At 45.7% G+C, this 20,634-nt stretch overlaps 1 protein-coding gene across 10 annotated transcripts in view; it reads left to right on the top strand.

Annotated features, from left to right (window-relative positions):
• The window catches only part of kifc3 (kinesin family member C3), a 49,343-nt gene extending 29,387 nt beyond the window's left edge, over positions 1-19,956 (top strand). For 4 of the 10 annotated variants that reach the window (XM_071489948.1, XM_071489943.1, XM_071489949.1 and 1 more), the window contains 20 exons: positions 112-254; positions 1,033-1,210; positions 2,700-2,788; positions 3,676-3,741; positions 4,149-4,298; positions 4,378-4,638; positions 5,301-5,474; positions 7,267-7,414; positions 7,499-7,629; positions 7,808-7,919; positions 8,128-8,309; positions 8,501-8,605; positions 8,726-8,856; positions 13,617-13,740; positions 14,415-14,544; positions 14,701-14,930; positions 15,052-15,204; positions 15,367-15,496; positions 15,803-15,851; positions 18,711-19,956. In XM_071489948.1, coding sequence (XP_071346049.1) covers positions 112-254; positions 1,033-1,210; positions 2,700-2,788; positions 3,676-3,741; positions 4,149-4,298; positions 4,378-4,638; positions 5,301-5,474; positions 7,267-7,414; positions 7,499-7,629; positions 7,808-7,919; positions 8,128-8,309; positions 8,501-8,605; positions 8,726-8,856; positions 13,617-13,740; positions 14,415-14,544; positions 14,701-14,930; positions 15,052-15,204; positions 15,367-15,496; positions 15,803-15,851; positions 18,711-18,948 — 2,924 coding nt within the window. In that variant the 3' untranslated portion in view covers positions 18,949-19,956. Of the gene's footprint in view, positions 1-111; positions 255-1,032; positions 1,211-2,699; positions 2,789-3,675; positions 3,742-4,148; positions 4,299-4,377; positions 4,639-5,300; positions 5,475-7,266; positions 7,415-7,498; positions 7,630-7,807; positions 7,920-8,127; positions 8,310-8,500; positions 8,606-8,725; positions 8,857-13,616; positions 13,741-14,414; positions 14,545-14,700; positions 14,931-15,051; positions 15,205-15,366; positions 15,497-15,773; positions 15,852-16,564; positions 16,612-18,710 lie in introns of those variants that run through there. The other 6 variants (XM_071489952.1, XM_071489947.1, XM_071489953.1 and 3 more) reach the window with 4 other exon arrangements.
• The last annotated feature ends 678 nt before the right edge of the window (positions 19,957-20,634 follow it).

Genomic DNA, 20,634 nt, shown 5'->3' with positions numbered 1-20,634 from the left:
TGTTGCTATGAGAAGGAGTAGGAGTCCTGAAAGCCTGGACCCTCAGGGACCTGGTCCACCTGCTGATCTGAACCCAGCGTCACTGTGTTTGTCCCTCCTGTGTGTCCATAGCGAGCTCAGTGGACTTCCTGATGAGTGATGGTGAAGACGACAGCTCCTTCCTGTCTCTGCCCTCAGCCACCTTCTCACAGCGCCCGTCCCTGACCGCAGACCTGACCGAAACAAACGCACCCAGCCAGCAGCTGCTCATCCAGGTAACAAACACAGAGAGGTGGGCCCAGAGGCGGGCCCAGAGGCGGGGCCATGGTGGCACAGGCCCCCTAGAATCTGACTGCCACTCAAAACCACCACAGAGACTCAACATGCTGAGTTTGTTCAGTAGATTCGGGACTTTAGATTCAGATTTGGGTCTAAAAACATTTTTACTCATTTGGTGAATGAGCCCCCTCCTCTGAATTTCTGCCCCAGTCACACACACTCTTCACACAGTGTGCGTGTGTGCTGAGCCACAGCTGATGTCAGCACAGACGCCATTCAGCTGACATCAGCTGTGTCTGTTGATGCCTCAGGGAGACGTCACTTCTTCACATCTGTAACATCTGTTGTGATGTTTCACTGACTGCAGCTCCAGCTCTGACCTCAGCTCTCCAGACCGGTTCAGTCCAGGTTCTCAGGTCTGGCTGCTGAATCCACGTTGGTCTGAGGAGACAGTGGTCTGTAAACTGTCTCTTCCTCTCTGATGTCTCTGTCTCTTCTGATCTCTCCATGCTGTCCTCCTGCAGAGGGTCACCTGGTCCTGCTGGTGGACTCCTGCCAATGTAAAAACTCTCACTCAGCTCTTTAGAGTCTCACAGTCTCTGCTGCTGGTCCTCAGACCACATCCCCCTTCTGATTCTAGTCTCCTCAGAGCTCGTAGACCTGTAGATGTTTCTGAAGCTTCCTGCTGTTAGAAACAGTTTCTTAGGCTGAATGAAGGACGCTCCTTCACTCATGTTTCTGTGTGTGTGTGTATGTGTGTGTGTGTTCGTTCAGACCCTACAGGACAAAGTGTGTGAGTTTCAGGCTCGTCTTCGCTCTGAAGAAGTCACTCGTCACCTGCTGCTCCAGCAGCTGCAGCAGCAGAGCGACCAGGAGAAGTCGTGTGGAGGAGGTGTTGGTGGAGGAGGTGTCCCGGTGCTGCAGGAGGAGCGGCTGTCGCCCCCCCCCACTGGTGAGAGCAGGACCCGGCTCATTAAAATCCAGCTGTGGATCAGTTAGTCTGTCAGAACCACAGACAACGACAGGAAGTCGTCTCCTCACCGGTCAAAACTCCTGTGACAGAACAACAGCTGATGATGAGGATGATGGCCTTTGTCATCTTCCTCATCATCAGCTGAACTGTCTCACTATGATGTCACAGACCAGTGGTTCTGGTCTTTGACTGTTGCTCACTTTACCCTTTAAACATCCTCATCAGAATCAGAATCAGTATCAGAATCAGAATCAGAATCAGTTTTATTGCCAAGTATGTTTTCACATACAAGGAATTTTTTCTGGTGATTGGTGCAATTGAGGATCAGGGGGGTCAGCAACAGTGGGGCTCTCTGGCCTTGTTGATGAGGCTAATAGCAGATGGGAAGAAGCTATTTTTGTGGCGAGAGGTTTTGGTCCTGAAGGACCGCAGCCTCCTGCCAGAGGGGAGTGTCACAAAGAGTTTGTGTCCAGGGTGGGAGGAGTCAGCTACAATCTTCCCTGCATGCCTCAGAGTCCTTGAGGCGTACAGGTCCTGGAGGGATGGTAGATTGCAGCCAATCACCTTCTCAGCAGAGTGGATGATGCGCTGCAGTCTGTTATTGTCCCTCTCCGTGGCAGCAGCGTACCAGATGGTGATGGAGGAGGTGAGGATGGACTCGATGATGGAGGTGTAGAAGTTCACCATCATAGTCCTTGGCAGGTTGAACTTCTTCAGCTGCCTCAGGAAATACATCCTCTGCAGAGCTTTTTTGATGAGGGAGCTGATGTTTAGCTCCCATTTGAGATCCTGTGTGATGGTGGTTCCCAAGAAGCGAAAATGCTCCACGGTAGCCACGGGGGAGTCACACAGGGTGATGGGGGTGGGTGGGGCTGGGCTCTTCCTGAAGTCCACTATCATTTCCACTGTCTTCAGAGCGTTTAGCTCTAGGTTGTTCTGCCTGCACCAGGTCACCAGACGCTCAGTCTCCCACCTGTAGGCAGACTCATCGCCATCAGAGATGAGTCCAATGAGAGTGGTGTCGTCTGCAAACTTCAGGAGCTTGACAGACTGATGGCTGGAGGTGCAGGTGTTGATTGATGTTTCCTTGGAAATCATTCTAACTGAATAAATGATCAAGTGATGATGTAGAAGAAGAGACCTTGTCTCTGCTCTCAGCTGATCCTGGTTCAGGCCTGCAGCGGGTTCTCAGTCCAGATCCAGTAACATCTGACGTTACCTGGTGCACACCTGTGAATACGCTCTGTGGATTAGTCAGTCTTAATGCAGGAGGGACGGGGGCCACTAGGAGACCAGGCAGGGGAGGAGTCAGAAGAGGAGGGACATGAAACTACCGACTCCCTCATATGTTGATGTGATGCTTTAACTGTGTGTGTGTGTGTGCGTGTGTGCGTGTGTTTGTGTGTGTGTGTGTGTGTGTGTGTGTGTGTGTGTGTGTGTGTGTGTGTGTGTGTGCGTGCGTGCGTAGGTGAGAGGGTGTTGCAGCCCGGTGAACAACCTTCAGGTCATCTCACCTGTCCAGAAGAAGAGCAGCTCGTTACTCGGCTGCGCACACAGGTTTGTCTGCAGGAAACACATCATCACACCTGTTCAGAGTCCTTCAGGAGCCTCCTGATGTTTACATTTGAATGAGCTGCTGTTTCCTGTGTCACTTGTTTACCTGGTCAACACTGTGGCCCCCCGAGGCAGCAGCTTTCACACTTAGAGCAGTTCACAGTGTTTATCTGAACCCTGACCCTGTGATCAGCTGTGTTCAACTGTGTTCAGCTGTGATCAGCTGTGAACAGCTGTGTCTGCAGTGAATCCTGATGTTCAGACTGTTTCACTGTGATACTGAAGGAAACTTAGAAACAGGAGGATTCTGAATGAAGTTCTGCAGAGATGACTCGCATTTTGAAATTCTCTGAACTGGATAATAAAGGTTGAGTGTGTTTGTTTCCGGTGTTTGAACAAACACCTGAAGGCTGACGTTTTCTGAAGAGTCTCAGGTGATGTGTCAGCTGTAAGACTGATGTGTGCATATCAGCATCTTATGATCAGCATCACATGTAAAACCACTGTGACACCTGAGTAGCTTCGCCTCACTGAGCTGCTTCAGGTTTGATCTGGTTTCTCTCAGCTGACTGGATGAGAAGTGAATCAGTGTGAGAGCAGGTTGGGCTTCATTGTTTGACTGTAATAAGACAAAGAGGAAGCGTTGCATCATCAGGTGTGATATGCAGGTGTCAGGATGACACCACCTGTCGAACTGACTGAAACCAGGAAACGTAAACACAGTGAGAGGAAACTGAAGATGTTAAAGGTTTAAAAACTAAACAAGAAAAGATTTGGATTCAAAAACAAGATAACTGTGTCATCGAGCTGAAAGAATGTTTTTAATCTGATGTGTTGTCATGGTGATGACTTGTTGTCATGGTGATGACATGTTGTGCTGGTGTCTGCAGGTGGAGGAGCTGGAGGAGAAGCTGTTGGACCAGACTCAGGAGGTGGAGAGACTCCGCTCTGAACTGGTGAGACCCTGCTGGACCACATTCATGAGGAACCCTGGGAAAAACAGGCTGCAACTATAATACACTCCCACACACTTCCCCGGTCCTCCACACCAGCCTGAACCTGAACCTGCACACAGACCTGTACAGTAGTGAGGACCAGTCCTAGTGTCCTCATAAAGACAGCAACACTAAGCCACAGACTCAGATGTGAAGTGTAGATTATATCATTCAAACAGGTGAAAACACAGTGAAGCAGTGATCAGGTGAGAACAGGTCAGACACTGATGGAAAAGAAATGATCAGAGAAATCACTCAAGCAAAACAAGAGAACACATCGTTCTGATGGAATATTAGGGAGTAAAGTATTGAACGTTATGAAGCATTCATTAAAATGGTTACAGTGCCTGTCCCCTCCCGACCTGCAGGGGGCGACGGACCTGGAGAAGCAGCTGGAGCTGCTGGTGGTGGAGAACGAGCGTCTGAAGCAGGAGCTGAAGTCATGCAGGAGCTCAGATCTTCAGAGGCTCGACGCTGCTGCAGAGACCTGCAGCTGCAGCCACTGCCCCCACAGCCAGGTGTGTATGCTGCACAGGTACACACATATAGACAGGTACACACACAAACAGGAAGCTGTTTAAACCCTGACTCCTGCAGGATGCGGAGGCCCTGCGGAGGGAGGTGTCCCGCTGGGAGAGCCAGGCCTGGCAGAGGGAGCGGCGGCTGGCTGAGCTGGAGCGAGAGCTGCTGGAGAAAAGCTCCAGGGTGGAGACTCTCCACCGACAGCTGGACAACTCCACCCGACAGCTGGAGGAGTCGCAGAGGAGGCAGGAGGAGGCCGAGCAGAAACTCACTCTCCGACTGCAGGAGTGTGAGGAGGAGCTTGCCAAACAGGCAGCGGCGCCCCCCAGAGTCAAGGTGAGGACAGGGGGGTGGGGGTGATTTACTGAATATGTTCATAAAACAATCCTCATTAAAGGTCCACTTACCATTCATGTTCCCTGAACTGTGACTTTCAACACATGAGCTTCAGAAACAGAAAATGTCCCCCTTTCACGACGAGGCAGAAAAAAGTGGTTTTATCAGGATGGAAACATCTGAAAATATATTGAACTGTCTTTGATGAGTTATTGTACAACAGTGTTTGATGTTATGACACCAGGATCATCCAAAGAATCGATTAGAGAATGAACTGTCTCATCTCTGCTGCTCTGAGGATCACGCGACATGTTTCCATCAGAGCGGAGCCAGGAGCCGGCTGCAAGAAACACCTGAAGTCAAGATTTCCCTTAAAGTCAGAGTTAAGGTTTTCTTCAGATAAAAGCAGTGTGCCGCGTCACTTAGCTAAGGAGAAATGAATCCTCAAGGGTCAGACATAAGTAGAAAACTTAAGGTGTTTTGTGCAGCTGGCCCCAGATGTTTCCCTCAGCAGCTGGTGGAGACCAATCACAGAGCTCAAAGAGAGGGAGCACCTTGACCAGGTGCTGCTCCGTGAACAGTTAGTGTCTGTACATAATCACTAACACACTGATGTGGCAACGGTTGAAATGAAAACCAACTCTGATCCTTTTCTTGTTCAGTACGTGACTCAGACGGTGGAGGTGGAGTCAGCCGACTCTCAGAAGGCTCTGGCCGAGATGCAGACGAAGAACGCCGCCCTGCAGGAGCAGCTGTCTGTGCAGAGGCAGCTGCTGAGGGAGCTGGAGACGCAGCTGCACGAGTCGCAGAGGACCTGCGCTCAGCTCAGGACGCAGGTAACATCAGCAGCTACAGTTACCTGCTGCAGCCGTCCTCTCCGTTATGTTCAGTAAACCAGAGTTTATGGATAACCTCACTGATACAGAGCCACAGCTGTGTAGTGAGGCAGGTGATGATGACTGTGATGAAGGATCAGATTCAACCCCCACCCACCCTAACCCCCACTTCTACCTTCTCCTCTCTGCACGCGCTCGGCTGCAGCTGCTCACCGATCGAGGTCGTCTCTGCAGCCTCCTCTCCAAAGCCGTCGGCAGGGGCAACATTGAGGTGGTTCGCAGGTTGTCCAAGGTTGGCCCCACCTCCTCTCTCCTGTGACATCACTGAGGTTCAGAGGTCACTGTGAGAGTTAACACCCCCCCCCCCCCCCCCCCCCCCGACCTAGAGCTCAAGCTCCAAAGCTGTAAAAAAAAAACACAAACACAAACTGCAGCTGAGCAGTTCTTATTTCATCAGGCTGGAGGTTTGGGTTGGGGGGGGTGGGGATGGAGGGCAGCCTGACAGGAAAGACTTAGGGCAAATTGTCCACAAAGCACTTATTGGTGTCTCACTGCTGCTCGTTAAGATGGTTGATTAGAGGTAACAAGGCTCACACCAGATCTCTCACCTGATTCTGCCTGAAACTACAGAGGCTTCAGGCTTCAGAGGAAGTGATGTCACTGATTGATTATAACAGTGGAACGGGATCAAACATCAGTTATGTCCTGTATAGAACTGAGCTCCAGTTAAAATGAATCATTGATCTAAATCTGTCAGTGGAGCAATGGTCAGGAAATGTGGTTTAACTGGTAAACTGGTTTTACTGGGAAGCTTTGGAACCTGTCAGACTCTGTGAGCTCTCCCAGTCTGTGATTTTAACCCGTCCCAGTAACTCTCTCCCAGTGCTCCCAGGTGTATCCCTGCGCACCATTAAGGCTGTGTTCACACTACAACCACAATTTGAACCGGATTCATTCCTGTGGTGTGAACGAAGCCGTCTGTGTCTCCTTGTTCACCTGTGTGTTCTCAAGCTGACCACTGATGTAGTTCATGTTCATGTTGTTGACCCATTGAACACCTGTAGATCCTATGTGTGTCACATCCAGGTGTAGTCAATGACCTTCCCAGTGAAATGAGGCTTCTGGGAGTTTAAGGGTCCTTACAGTCTAAAGGTTTTTAAAGCTCCACCCAGTCTAAAGGTAGATGTCCATGTGTTTGTGATTATAAAGCAGGTCTAGGTTCTATATTAATACTGTGAAAGTATCAAAGCCTCAGTCCACAGAGAAATGCACACAGCCTGTATTCAGACACTGAGCCTTAAAACCAGCCGTCAGGACTTCTGGAACTTTGTGATGTCACAACAAAGCAGTCACCGCCCTCAGCCAAGCCCCGCCCACCTGGACCCACCATTCAACCTTGCAGGAGTTGGTCTCTCTGAGTGTTTACCTGAAATCTGCTGTGTTATTATTGGATCAGTCAGTAAACAGTCAGCCAATCAGAAGAGAGGCTCAGATCCTCTCTTCTGATTGGCTGACTGACCTGTTGTTACTAGAGCTCCAGAGAGAAGCCTGAGATGGTTTTTGGTTCTTGAAATGGACTCAGTCTTTGGTTGCGGTGGATCCTGGTCTGGCGTCCCCCTTCAGGCTCTGGATCCTCTCAGTCTCACCTGCTGCTCTCAGACCTGTACAAACACCTGATCCTCTTCTTTACTGTGGTTGGTCCCTGTTGTCAAAGTGTGTTGTTGGGTCTGCTGGTCTCTGAGGGTCCCGCCTGCTGCCGTCAGTCCTCTCAGACTCTGGTCCTGTCCTTCAGATCCTGGTCTATGAAGGAGAGATGGAGCGGGCTCAGGGTCAGCTGGAGGCAGAGATGCAGAACCTGGAGGAGGAGAAGAACCGAGTGATCGAGGAGGCGTTCGTCAGAGCGGAGAGCGAGATGAAGGCGGTCCACGAGAACCTGGCAGGTCAGACCACTTCCTGTCCGTTCTGAGGCAGCGAGTTTGGAGCGGCGCTCAGCTGAGTGTGTTTGTGTCGTCGTTGTGTTTCAGGAGTGCGCATGAACCTGCTGAGTCTGCAGCCGGCGCTCAGGACCCTCACCTGCGACTACAACTGTCTGAAGAGGCAGGTGCAGGACTTCCCCTTCATGCTGGACAAAGCCATCACAGAGGCCAAGCAGGAGGTGAGAGAGGAGGAGCAGCTGGAGGTCATCATAACACAGGGGTCAGGGGTCAGATCAACCGGAATTCAACAATTCAAACAAACATCATCAGTTCAGAGGAAGGAAATTAATTAGTGTGTGTGTGTGTGTGTGTGTGTGTGTGTGTGTGTGTGTGTGTGTGTGTGTGTGTGTGTGTCAGATCTGTCAGGTGATCAGTGAGGTGAGCAGCACAAACCAGGAGCTGCTGCGTAAATACAAGAGAGAGATGAACCTGAGGAAGAAGTGTCACAACGAGCTGGTTCGACTCAAAGGTGTGAAAGAAAAACACAAAGTAACAACACTGAGACATCACCTGGCAACAGTCATCATCATGTGTTATGTTGTTTTTACTCTGCTCTGTTTCATTCTGACGCCTTGTTTTAATCAATAACAAAACAAAGAGTCTGATTGATCAGTGAATTGATGATGTCATGTTATGGGCTCCTCCTCCCTCCCGTGTCCCTGCTCTCTGTTTCCCAGGTAACATCCGTGTTTTCTGCCGCGTGCGGCCGGTCAGTCAGGAGGAACAGGACGCCGCCGACGCCAAGACCATGCTGAGCTTCGACTCGGACGACGATGCCGTCCTCTACCTCTCCAACAAGGGCAAAATCATGACCTTTGAACTGGACAAGGTCTTCGCTCCTCAGGCCTCTCAGGAGGAGGTGAGTGACTCTGAGCGTTTAGAGTCAGGTGAACAGACTGACGCAGGTGAGGGTCAGTGGTGTGTGTGTGCAGGTAACAGCAGGTGGATTTACTTTCTACCTGCCTGCAAGTGATGTTTGCCCACACTGTCACTGAGGCCACACCCTCTCCAGGTCTCACCTGTCTGTCTTCTCTCTGATTGTACCAACAGGTGTTTCAGGAGGTGCAGTCTCTGGTCACTTCCTGTATCGACGGCTTTAACGTCTGCATCTTCGCCTACGGACAGACCGGCTCTGGGAAAACTTACACCATGGAGGTAGGATGAGAGATTTCTGTTTCTCCACAGGTTTTTGTGTCGACCTACCACCTCATGGTTGTTTATATTGTCTCTGAGATAATGATGATGATGACGATGATGGACATCCGTCTGTTTCAGGGCGTGGCAGACGACCCTGGCATCAACCAGCGAGCGCTGCGCCTGCTCTTCTCTGAGGTGACGGAGAAAGCTCCAGACTGGGACTACAAGATCACCGTCAGCATGGTGGAGATCTACAACGAGACGCTGCGGTGAGAACGCGGCCGGAGCTGATCCTGAGTCAGTCTGAAGATGTCAGTCTTCAGACTTGCGTCACGCCAGAGTGAAACAGCTGATGGATGATTGTGATAAAATGTGGTTCAGATGTTGATGAACCGTGTGTGAACATCAGATAACTGTAACTCATCAAACAGCGCCACCTACTGACCAACGTAAAAACTGCTGGTGTTTCAGAACAACACACCAACAGCTCAGCACCACAATAATATTAACTCTGTGCTTTACTAAGGTTCAACTTGAAAAGCTCAGTTTACAATGAAACATATAAAATAGCTCAGGAGGGGTGGAGGCTACGGAAACACTGGAGGGACAGAAAAGGCGAATGTGCAGGAATGTAGCAATAAAAATAACAGTAAATAAGAATAATGATAAAATTCACAAACACTCAACAGAATCATTAAATAACCACTTTAATTTTGTAAAAACATGATCCTCAGGACAAACATTATAGTTCTCCCTGTTTCCTGGTGTGTAGTAACTGTTAGCGACTCCTGGGGGCGCTGAGCTCATCACCTTCACATCAGAGGCTGAAATAACTTTTACCTCACAACCAGTTTAATATAGAATAACTGGATTTGATTAACCTTTATTTACTCAAATAGTCAAACCATCAGTGTTGGTCTGTCTCTCAACTCTTCCCTCCCCTGCCTGTCTCTCTGCTCTGAGCTCATTGGTTCCTGCTGAAGACGTAAAACTTTAAGAACTCCTCACAAACATAAAATTTTATTTTTTTAAAGTCTCAGTTTGATAAAAACCTCAGCAGCTGAGGGAAATATTAACAGAGGACTATTTTCAGCGGCGGATTGATCCACATTCGGTGCTGTAGTGAGTCTGTGTGGCAGCAGGACAATGAGTGTGAATAAACTTCAGTGTGTGATGATGGTGATGAAGGAACGTGTGACTGATGTGTTGTAACAGTGTGTGGAGACAGTGGAGCTGCTCCGAGTGCAGACTCGGATCCATCAGAGGACGAAGCTGTTCCACAGTTTGGGACAGATTTATGAGAGCGGTTATATAAAGATGGATCACTTCAAATGTCCTCAGTTTATCTCCATCTGTCCAGCTGTTGTGTAAGAGAAAAGCTGTGTAAAGCCTGTGAGAGCTCAACATCTGGACACTGGATAAAAGTTTTTGGCAGAAAGGTGCAGAACTCTGAGAACTTGAGTCAGATTAAAGGGTCAGATTATCAGTTTAACACAGTTTTTATCTGTGGAGGAACATTTGAAATTCATTCAACAGATTTTACTCTGCTCATCATTACTTACATGAAGGTAGATTTATATAAAATCCCTCATTCTGCTCTGGTATGGCCTCATTTTAAATTCACCTGAACATCAGCAGTGAGCTGAGGGTAAAGCTGGAGCTCAGTGTAAGGGTCAGTGACGATACCTTCAACACTGTTTAGTATTTAACTGACCTCGTCCTCCTTCAGTCACTGTCACTGCTCAAACTTTTCTCTCTGCCCTGGAACAGTTTCCAGGTCAAATGATGGAGGATGAGAGCAGCTTCAGTTTCACTGATGCTGCTGAAATAACTGTGGCTGTAGCTCACAAGCTAATTCAGCTAACGCTACCTTAAGCTCCCACAATGAGAAAACACTTGAACTCAAGTACGTAGCAACATGCTATCATGCTAACAGACTGATGCTAAGCTAGGAGATGGGAATAAAGAAGCAGTGTTGTTTTTGTGTTGCAGCTTAAGCTTCTTATTGTTATAATTAATACTATATATAAACTGTGATGTTTCAGTCGAATGTGATCCTGTTAGCTGGTTTTCTTTTTCCTAACGTCAGGAGATGAAAGACTGTGAATGAGAATTAAAAATATCTCTGGTAACACAGCTGCTAACATTAGCCTGAACTAACGACGGGGAGATATCACACTGTTGTTTTTGTGTTGTGTAGTGTTGAAGTCTGAGGTAACACTGTGCAGTTATTTTGTGTAGTAAGCTCTTTAGCAGACATGCTAACGTTAGCAGCGGCGCTTCATACTCAGATGATCTCAGACTACAATTCAATTCAATTCAATTCAATTTTATTTGTATAGCGCCAAATCATAATATACATGATCTCAAGGCACTTTACAGGGTCAGGTCAAGACCTTACTTTGTTACAGAGAAAAACCCAACAGTTCCCACAACGAGCAAATGCTTGGCGACAGGGGGGAGGAAAAACTCCCTTTTAACAGGAAGAAACCTGTCAATAATAATGACAGGTAACAGTGGTTAATAGTAAAGATGAGTAGTGGTGGATCTGGATCCTGCTGCTCCAGAGGCAGAGAGACCTGCAGAATGAGGACAGAGAGAGGGAGAGAGAGAGAGAGAGCCCAGTGCATCATGGGAATCCCCCAGCAGTCTAGCTCTATAGCAGCATAACTAAGGGATGGGTCAGGACATACCCGAGCCAGCCCTAACTATAAGCTTTACTAAACAGGACAGTTTTAAGCCTGATCTTAAAGGTAGAGAGGGTGTCTGCCTCCTGAACCCACACTGGGAGCTGGTTCCACAGGAGAGGAGCCTGATAGCTGAAGGCTCTGCCCCCCATTCTACTCTTACAAACTCTGGGAACCACAAGTTGACCTGCATTTAGAGAGTGAAGTGTCCTATTGGGAAAATAGGGAACTATAAGCTCTCCAAGGTACGATGGTGCCTGACCATGAATGGCTTTGTAGGTGAGGAGGAGGATTTTAAATTCGATTCTAGAGTTTACAGGGAGCCAATGCAGAGAGGCTAACACAGGAGAGATGTGATCTCGTTTCCTAGTTCCTGTCAGTACTCGTGCTGCCGCATTCTGGATCAATTGGAGGCTTTTTACTGAATTTTTGGGACATCCTGACAATAAAGAGTTACAGTAGTCCAGTCTTGAGGTAACAAATGCATGAACTAGTTTTTCAGCATCCTTTAGACATAGAATGGGTCTGATTTTAGCAATATTGCGCAGGTGGAAGAAGGCTGTCCTAGAGACTTGCTTTATATGTGAAGTAAAGGACAAGTCCTGGTCAAAAATGACACCAAGGTTTCTGACTGTAGCACTGGAGGCCAAGGTGATGTCATCCAGAGTCAGTATATTATCACATAGTGTATCTCTGAGGTGTTTTGGGCCAATTACAATAACTTCAGTTTTGTCTGAATTTAAGAGTAAGAAATTACTGGTCATCCAGATTTTTATGTCCTTAAGACACACCTGAAGCTTGGCTACCTGGTTAGTCTCACCTGGCTTCATGGATAAGTACAGCTGGGTGTCATCTGCGTAACAATGAAAATTCATCTGGCGCCTCCTAATAATGTTTCCTAGAGGAAGCATATATAGACTGAAGAGTATTGGTCCTAGCACCGAACCTTGTGGAACTCCATGACTGACTTTAGTTATGATAGAAGAGTCATTATTAACATGAACAAACTGGAGTCTATCTGACAGATATGACTTAAACCAGCTTAGTGCGGTTCCTTTGATGCCGAGGATCTCGTCTCTGTAATAGAATCTTATGATCGATGGTGTCAAATGTGGCACTAAGATCTAGCAGGACAAATATAGAGACAAGTCCATTGTCTGAAGCTATGAGGAGATCATTGGTAACCTTAACCAGAGCTGTTTCTGTGCTATGATGGACTCTAAAACCTGACTGAAAATCTTCAAACAAACCATTTCTGTGCAAATAATCACATAACTGGTTTGCAACAACCTTCTCAAGGATTTTGGAAATAAAGGGGAGGTTGGATATAGGTCTATAATTGGCTAAAACATCAGGATCAAGAGTAGGCTTTTTAAGTAGAGGTTTAATTACTGCAACTTTAAAAGCCTGCGGTACATAACCAGTTGATAAAGATAAGTTAATCAGACTTGACATAGAGGCGTCGATTAAAGGAAAAACTTCTTTGAACAACCTTGTTGGAACGGGGTCAAGAAGACAAGATGAAGATGAAGAAACTGTTGAAGTGAGCTCAGAGAGATGTACAGGAGAAAAACTATAAATATAAACCAGTTACAGTGGACTCTGTCTCTGTTACAGAAAGAATTCACCATCTCCTCCTCACAGCTGTCTCAGATGTACTGTCCAGTTCAACAGCCTCAATTTTATTTGTAAAGAAGCTCATGAAGTCATTACAACTGAGGGCTAAAGGAACAGATGGATCAACAGAGCTGTGGCTGTCTGTCAGCCTGGCTACAGTGCTGAACAGAAACCTGGGATTATTCTTGTTTTCTTCTATCGATGAATAATAGGATGTTCTGGCTTTACGGAGGCTTTTTTTATACGCCAATAGGCTGTCTTTCCAAGCCTTTAGAGATTCTTCCAGGTTAGTAGAACGCCACCTTCTTTCTAGCTTCCTTGAATTTTGCTTTAAAGCTTGTGTTTCTGAATTGTACCATGGAGCTAGCCTTCTCTGACTCACTACCTTCCTCCTCAGAGGGGCCACAGTATCTAGAGTTGCACGCAGTGAGGCTACAGTACTGTCAACAAGATCATCAACCTGTGTGGATGTGAAGTTAAGAGAGCTGTTCCCTACTGCATTGATACATGGCAGTGGGCTCAGTACTGATGGGATCCTTTCTTTAAATTTGCTAATGGTATTGTCAGACAGACACCTGCTGTGATAGATTACTACAGACTTACTCAGCTACACACCTGACACACCTGCTGGGACCAGTTACTGTTGTTCAGCTGTGATTGGACAGTCAGTGTTGGGGGAGGGGTTTATGGAACAGTGAGTCCTGAGTGTCTGTGTCGTCCATCAGGAACCTGCTGGGGGAGAATCCCACCGACAAACTGGACATCAAGATGAACCCTGATGGCAGCGGACAGCTCTACGTCCCTGGACTGACTGAGTTCACCGTGCAGAGCCCTGAGGACATCAACAGGGTGAGAGCTTCCTGCTGTCCTTTCAGTGTAAAAGCCACGAGTCAGCTTTAGCCTCATAATAAAAACAATGATTTCTTTAATTAAAGGACCAATTACTTGATTTTTCTGGAGCTTTGTCCTCTTGGCTTTAGTACTTTATTCTTTAGTTTTACTTTGTTTCATAAAGTGACATTGAAATAAACACCTAATGATTTCTCACTTAATTTCATGGCCCAGAAAAAAGAAAAAGATGAAGAAAGATGGAAGTGGTTTCAGTACAGTGAGGCCACTGTGGTGTTTTATAGAGGTCTCCTGAAATATTTGGAAAGTATTTGATGTAAAGAAATGATCATTATTATTAATGTTTTAGTGAATCAAATATCAAAGCCTTCAAAGTGGAAATAAAAACTTCATCTTAACATATACGAAACCAGAAGATTGGAGCTGAAACAATTCATCATTAAGCTGATTGGAAATAAACTGGCAACAACTTTGATAATTCTAATTCTTAATTAACTTCTCTAATCATAAACGTCTCTGGTTCCACGTGGTTCACATGTATCTGCTTTAATCTGTTTCCTTCTTTTTTTCTTCTTGTGTTCATTATTTAAAGTGACATTTAATGAACCAAAAGTGTGTGTGTGTGTGTGTGTGTGTGTGTGTGTGTGTGTGTGTGTGTGGTTACCTGTCCTCAGGTGTTTGAACTGGGTCACATGAACAGAGCGACGGCCTGCACCAACCTGAATGAGCACAGCTCTCGCTCACACGCTCTGCTCATCATCACCGTGTCTGGATTCAGCTGTGCTACTGGAAACCGCACACAAGGTACACACACACGCACACACACGTTTATACTTCTTTCAAATAAAGTGACACGTATCAAAACATTTTCACTCATCTGAACCACAGGACAAAACTTTCCAAGACTCTTCCTCTGAGCTCTGAGCCTCAGACTCAGTGTTTTCTCTGGTTCTGGTTTAGGTAAACTGAACCTGGTGGACCTGGCGGGCTCGGAGAGGATCGGTAAGTCGGGGGCAGAGGGCAGTCGGCTCAGAGAGGCTCAGTGCATCAACAAGTCTCTGTCGGCGCTCGGCGACGTGATCAACGCCCTACGGAGCAAACACTCGCACATCCCGTTCAGAAACTCCCGCCTCACCTACCTGCTGCAGGACTCTCTGAGTGGGGACAGCAAGACCCTGATGATGGTGCAGGTGAGTCTACAGACTCTGTGTGGAACAGGCAGGAGCTGGGTCCTTCAGGTGTCACTGCACTGAGCTGTGACATGATGTCGCTGAGGTGAAGCTGACCAACATGACTCTCTCTTGTGTTCAGGTGTCTCCGTTGCCTAGCAACATGAGCGAGTCTGTCTGCTCGCTGAAGTTCGCGCAGCGTGTTCGTAGTGTTGAGCTGAGCTCTTCGTCCTCGTCCTCCAGGAGACATGAGAACTCGTCCACCTCGTCCTCACCCACGCACGACAGTGTCGAGGTAATGCGCGCACACACACACACACACACACACACACACACACATCATGTTGTCTGTGATAGAAAACCAAAAAAAAATCTAATTTTCTAAAACTAAACAAGAATAAAACAATTAAAATGTTCAGACCACTATAACAAAGTTTGACCTTTGACCTCTCCTCAGCTTGACTCCCCCCCAGTGACCCCTGTCCCCCTCCCCATCTCTCGGGCCAGCAGCGCCGGCTCCACCCTCTCCTCCGCCTCCAGGACTCCCAGCAGCTCCCGCAGGAGATCCCAGTCCCAGCTCTCCACAGGTAGATACGCATGTATACAGTGTGTACTGTATATACACAGGTACACACACCTGTCCACATGTTACACACACACACACACACACACACACACACACACACACACACACCTGCTGCAGATGTATTTTTGTCAAATTTTATCAGGAGACGTTTTGTTATAATCCTCACACACAACAACACAACACAGCAACACCAAAACAGTACAACACCTTGACTGACCTCAGCTGCTGAGAACCAGGTTTTAATGTATTTCATTTATATTTGATCATATTTCACACAGACAACTTCCTGTTCTCTTATCTGAACTAGTTCACTTCCAACTCAACTCTTCCTCCATCTTCATCCTCTTCAGTCTAAGGTTCGTTTCCACAGCGACAGACTTGTTGTCATAGTCAACTGTCTGCTTTTTCTCTGGTCAACTATAAAGTCCTGATTTTATCTGAGTATGACATGATCCGTTAATCCCGGAAAGACTTTTATTGTGAAACATTTCACAAAACAAACAATAACAATATAATAATAATAATTGTTATTATTGTTATTATTAATCAGTTAATTGACTAATCATTTGAATCCAGCACCCCTGAATGTGTTTTTCCAGCCTGTTTGTTTGACTTAACCTTCATTTAAACATCACACACTTGGACCATAATGAGCACTGAGGCATCAAAGAAACAGTGAATCATTCAAACTCTCACATATTGATCAATCTGATTCTTTTCTTGATTATTCAATTATTTGTTTCTAATTAAGCATCTGTCAAATAATTAATTATTGAACTGATGACTGCTGCACAACTTTCAAACTAAAAGTCTAAAAACATTTGATATAAACGTGTGTTTGTCAGCACCTCTCACTCCACTGCTCTGGAGGCTGCCAAAAGGCATTTTGGGAAATGTAGGAAACCAGGTGAAGTGGATCCAGTGAGAAGAGTCAATGATAATAAATAACTCCTGAACATCACAGGTCTGAACTGTAACATTGACAGAGGATTTTCCCAGCACCACCTCCTGTCAAGCAGCTCTTCTTCTTCTTTGTCCTCATTCTGTGGTCTCATTGGTTGGTTTACAGACAGACAGGTAGACAGAGCCAGCCCATTGGTCGGGGATGGTGGGCAGGTAGGTGGGGGTGTATGTTGGTTGGTGGATAGCTTGGCATGGAAGCGCTCAGCATGGCATGGTGCCCTCCCCCCTCCACCCATGTAACACTCCTCACCTCTAACCAAAGAGATCCACCAGCTTCCATCTATGCAGCTGCAGAGCCGTGAGCAGGGCCCCCGGAGCCCAGAGGCCTCCTGTGTGCAGCGGACTGTGCTGTTTGTGTCGCCTGTATGAGTCTGGTTCTTATCAAACCTCAAGTTCAAGTCACAAGGAAACGACATGTTCACCAGTTCACTCCGTGTCACAGCTGTTTAAGGAACAGTCCCACATTTCAGCAGTTCTTCACTGAACATTTGTTTCAGTTCTATCTGTCTGTCCAGTATTGGTCCAGTTTAGCTTAGCACCTGAAGCGGCGTTAGCCAAGCTCCAACTAAAGAGAAAAAAACTGCTTCAGCAACTACAAAGAAAAGTAAACTTTTGGTACCGTTATGTTTTACACTAGATTTAACATTTTTAGGGAAGTGGGTCGACTGAATGTGTTGCTTGTTTACTGTTAGTGAGTAAATGCATCAACACAAAGATATCTGTTGTCATTTAAGTTAAAGGAGCATTTGAGAAGTGCATTGTTTTATTACACCAAGACAGATGCCTACAAATAAAAGCAGAAATGTGTGTAGCTATTACTACATAGCCAACGTTGGCATTAACAGCTATTTACTCACCAGTCTAGAAAAAAATTGTGAGTTCAGCATCAAACTTCATTCCTTTACTCACCAACAGCATCTCCAGATGTGCAAAGAAACACCAACATTAACTCTTGTTTTGCTTCTATTTTTATTACTCCTTTTCTTAAAGTTAGCATTCTAACCAGCTAGCTCTGGCCTGGATGGTCAGTCTCATCACTTTCTGATACTGACTTACTGTAGCCTCCAGTCTGTCCTGAAGAAGGAGCTGCTCAGAGGACGTATTATAACCTGTTGTATTGTAAACGTAATGATGGCTGAAGCTGTGGTTAAGACTTGGAAGGAGCTGTTAATGCTAACATGGCTATGTACAAATGGCTCCTTTAAAGACTTATTACAGTTTATAGAGGAAGAACTGGACAGAGTCATGAAACTGAAACTGCGTGACACCTGAAGCTTACACACACTTCACAAATGTTTGAAGATGGTTTGTTTGTGTGTGTTGGTTTAGCTTCCTGTTCTAACATCTTTAAGACACTAATGTTTTTTCCTTGTGGCTGCAGTGTGCGGGTGTTGTGAGTGAGTTAGTGTCTGGATGGATCTGTCCCCCCTCCTTCCTCATCTCTGCTGCTCTGTGGTCTGGCTGGGTTTTGCTGACGAACCAAGGATTGTGGGGTTGCTTACTCCATGTCTACACTCATAAATCTGAAAACACTGTTGGTACCCATTTGAATAACAATGACACCTCGTGGACATTTAGGAAAACAAGTTAAGCTGATGTGCAGTTATATTTTAATGAGTTCAGAAAGTTGTTGAAGTCTTAAGAGGAAGGAAAGTTAATCCCAGAGACACATTTTATTTTTTTCAGTAAGACAGATGAACTAAACACTTTATTTTTCATGAGTTACAGAAGCTAGTGGAACAGAGAGGAGTCAGGACATGACACCAGGACTTTGGCTGTCTATATACACTCTTCAAAACATGAAGGAGGGTCCTTATAGTCCATAACGACTCCAAGGTGTCCTTATAGGCCATAACTACATCCAGTGTCCTCATAGACCATAAAAATCCCTGTGTCCTCATATACCCCAATGACTCCCATGTGTCCTTGTAGACCATAACAACTCCAGGTGTCCTCGTAGACCTCAATGACTCCCAGGTGTCCATGTAGAGACAATAACAGACTCTGAGAAGACAGTACTTTGCAACAAAGTTATATCTCAATCTCAGGACGCATCTTCATGTGTTGTTTCTACTTTCTTATGGGGACTTTAACTTTGAAATATCATCATTTTATTTCAAATTTAAATCTTCACCTTAGCGTGTTGTAGAAAAAAAAAACATGTTTTCACATTTATTAAGAGCAGTGTGGACATGGTCTGGCTCAGTAATGTGTCACATGACTGCTGACCAATGGTCTGGTTTTCGCTGCAGGACGACTGAAACTGACGGCCTGAGGGACCCAGAGACCACACTGAGGGACATCATGCAGGGTGTCAGCCAACACCCTGAGGATTTCAGCTGCTGGGACACCATCTCCATCCTGTCACTGCTGGATTCATTACCCTCCCCAGTTGGTGAAAAGAGCGGGATAAAGAAGCGAACACTTATGGGAACTTTATATCCACTGACTTGTGTCTCTTTCAACAGAGAACATGACCAAGTTTTCTGATTTCCGTGTCTTCTTGCTGTGATGATGGACATTTAAAGACCCTGAAGGACTCGAGTGACTCTGATGAGAAACCACTTGAACCCCAAAGTTCTTGAGCTCCACATGTCTGGACTGAACTGAAATCCTCACTAACATCTCTCCTTCTCCCAAAAATCAGTATATACGCTCCAATTACAGTATTTCTTTTATTGTTTCTTTGTAAAGTTGCACTTTAAATTTCTAGATTATTTTCTAACCCACGATTACAGATGTGGTTGATTTTAATATATGCATACTATGGTTACATATTTATGTTTGACATGCTTTAATCTTTTTTTTTCTTTTTGGTGGAGGATGTGGGACCCATGAACACATCCTGAATTTAATCTTGAAAACTTGAGATGAAAATTGAAATTTTTGTAACAAATCTCATGATTTTATCTCAGAAAATTAAGATGAATCTCATTTTAAGTCCTCTTCTGTAGTTCTCTACCCCAGGCTGAGTCTGTGTCCTTGTGGTCTCATTTTATCCAATCAGGGTCCTCCACTGATACTGAGCTGTCCAATAGGACGTGAGCAATACAAGGAAATGGTCACCTGTGTATGGTTGTGGTTTTCTGCTGTTCCTGTGGATGTTTTTTTTTTCATGCAGTGGATGAATCCTCGTCTTCCTTCAGCGCATTGAAGTCAAACAAAAAGAAACTAAATCTTTAAATCTAAGACTGTTTCTTCTCGGTGTGATCCTGCTGCCGTCTTGTCACCTCTGTAGAACACAAATCTAGGAAACCACGGGTGACCTTTGACCTCAGACTGAACAGATCCGTAGCTGACCCGGTGCTGAGCTTGATGTGACGCGGGAAGACGTGAACTGTTAGCTGTAGTTGTAGTAAACATGGATGCTTAGAAACGCGATGAGCTGCTGTGTCATTAACCTGATGGTCAACATGTCTGCTTGCTTTGTCTCCACTGTAGATTTCTACAGGTTGGTTTTTGTATTCCCTTTTTAATAAACACTCCAGAACAAACAAATCCATGTTGACTCACTGTGAAATATCTGAATCAGCACATCTCAGTCTTGGTGAATGCATACAATAAATATGGAAACTGAGCGGACAGAGAGCTGGAGAGTCCAGAGTAAAGGCTCTGCGTCCTCATCCAGTTAATTTGAGAGTCCTCTGCCGGAGTACTGTCATTAGACAGTGATAGTGGAGAGATGATGGGAAAACAAACCAGATTCAAATGAGACATGTTTCTCTCTGAGTTAGCATCAGGACCAGAGCTGTGGAGATGCCAACGTTCCCAAGTTGTCATCAAACTGAAGGAACCATGTTTTTTTTTTGTGAAAACATAGTTGAAGTTCATTGTGTGACTGGTGTGAGTCTAATAATGTTACTAATACTAATAATGTTAGCTTTAGAGATGTTGTTAGGTGGCTAATTGAACCTTTGACAACACTGGACTGTTTTCAAAATGATTTTACTAATTACTAATTGATTCTGGAGTCTGCATCTTTTAATTCTCTTTAGCCTTTAACATCAGTTCATGCAACCAGCTTCATAGAATAAACAGGAAGGAAAGGAAAGGAAAAAGTGATAAAAATGAGAAAAAGTAAGTAAAGTTAAAATGAATTTGTTTTTTCGATTTGCATAAATTAATCAATGATCATGTCCTCAAAAGTTTGTTTGACGTGAAGGTGAGTCCAGAGAC

This window comes from Trachinotus anak, unplaced genomic scaffold (genome assembly GCF_046630095.1).
Source record: "Trachinotus anak isolate AG129_WGS33_773 ecotype Australia unplaced genomic scaffold, CSIRO_AGI_Tana_v1 ptg000011l, whole genome shotgun sequence".
Lineage (NCBI taxonomy): Eukaryota > Metazoa > Chordata > Actinopteri > Carangiformes > Carangidae > Trachinotus > Trachinotus anak.
This window is presented reverse-complemented; position numbering and strand designations above follow the sequence as displayed.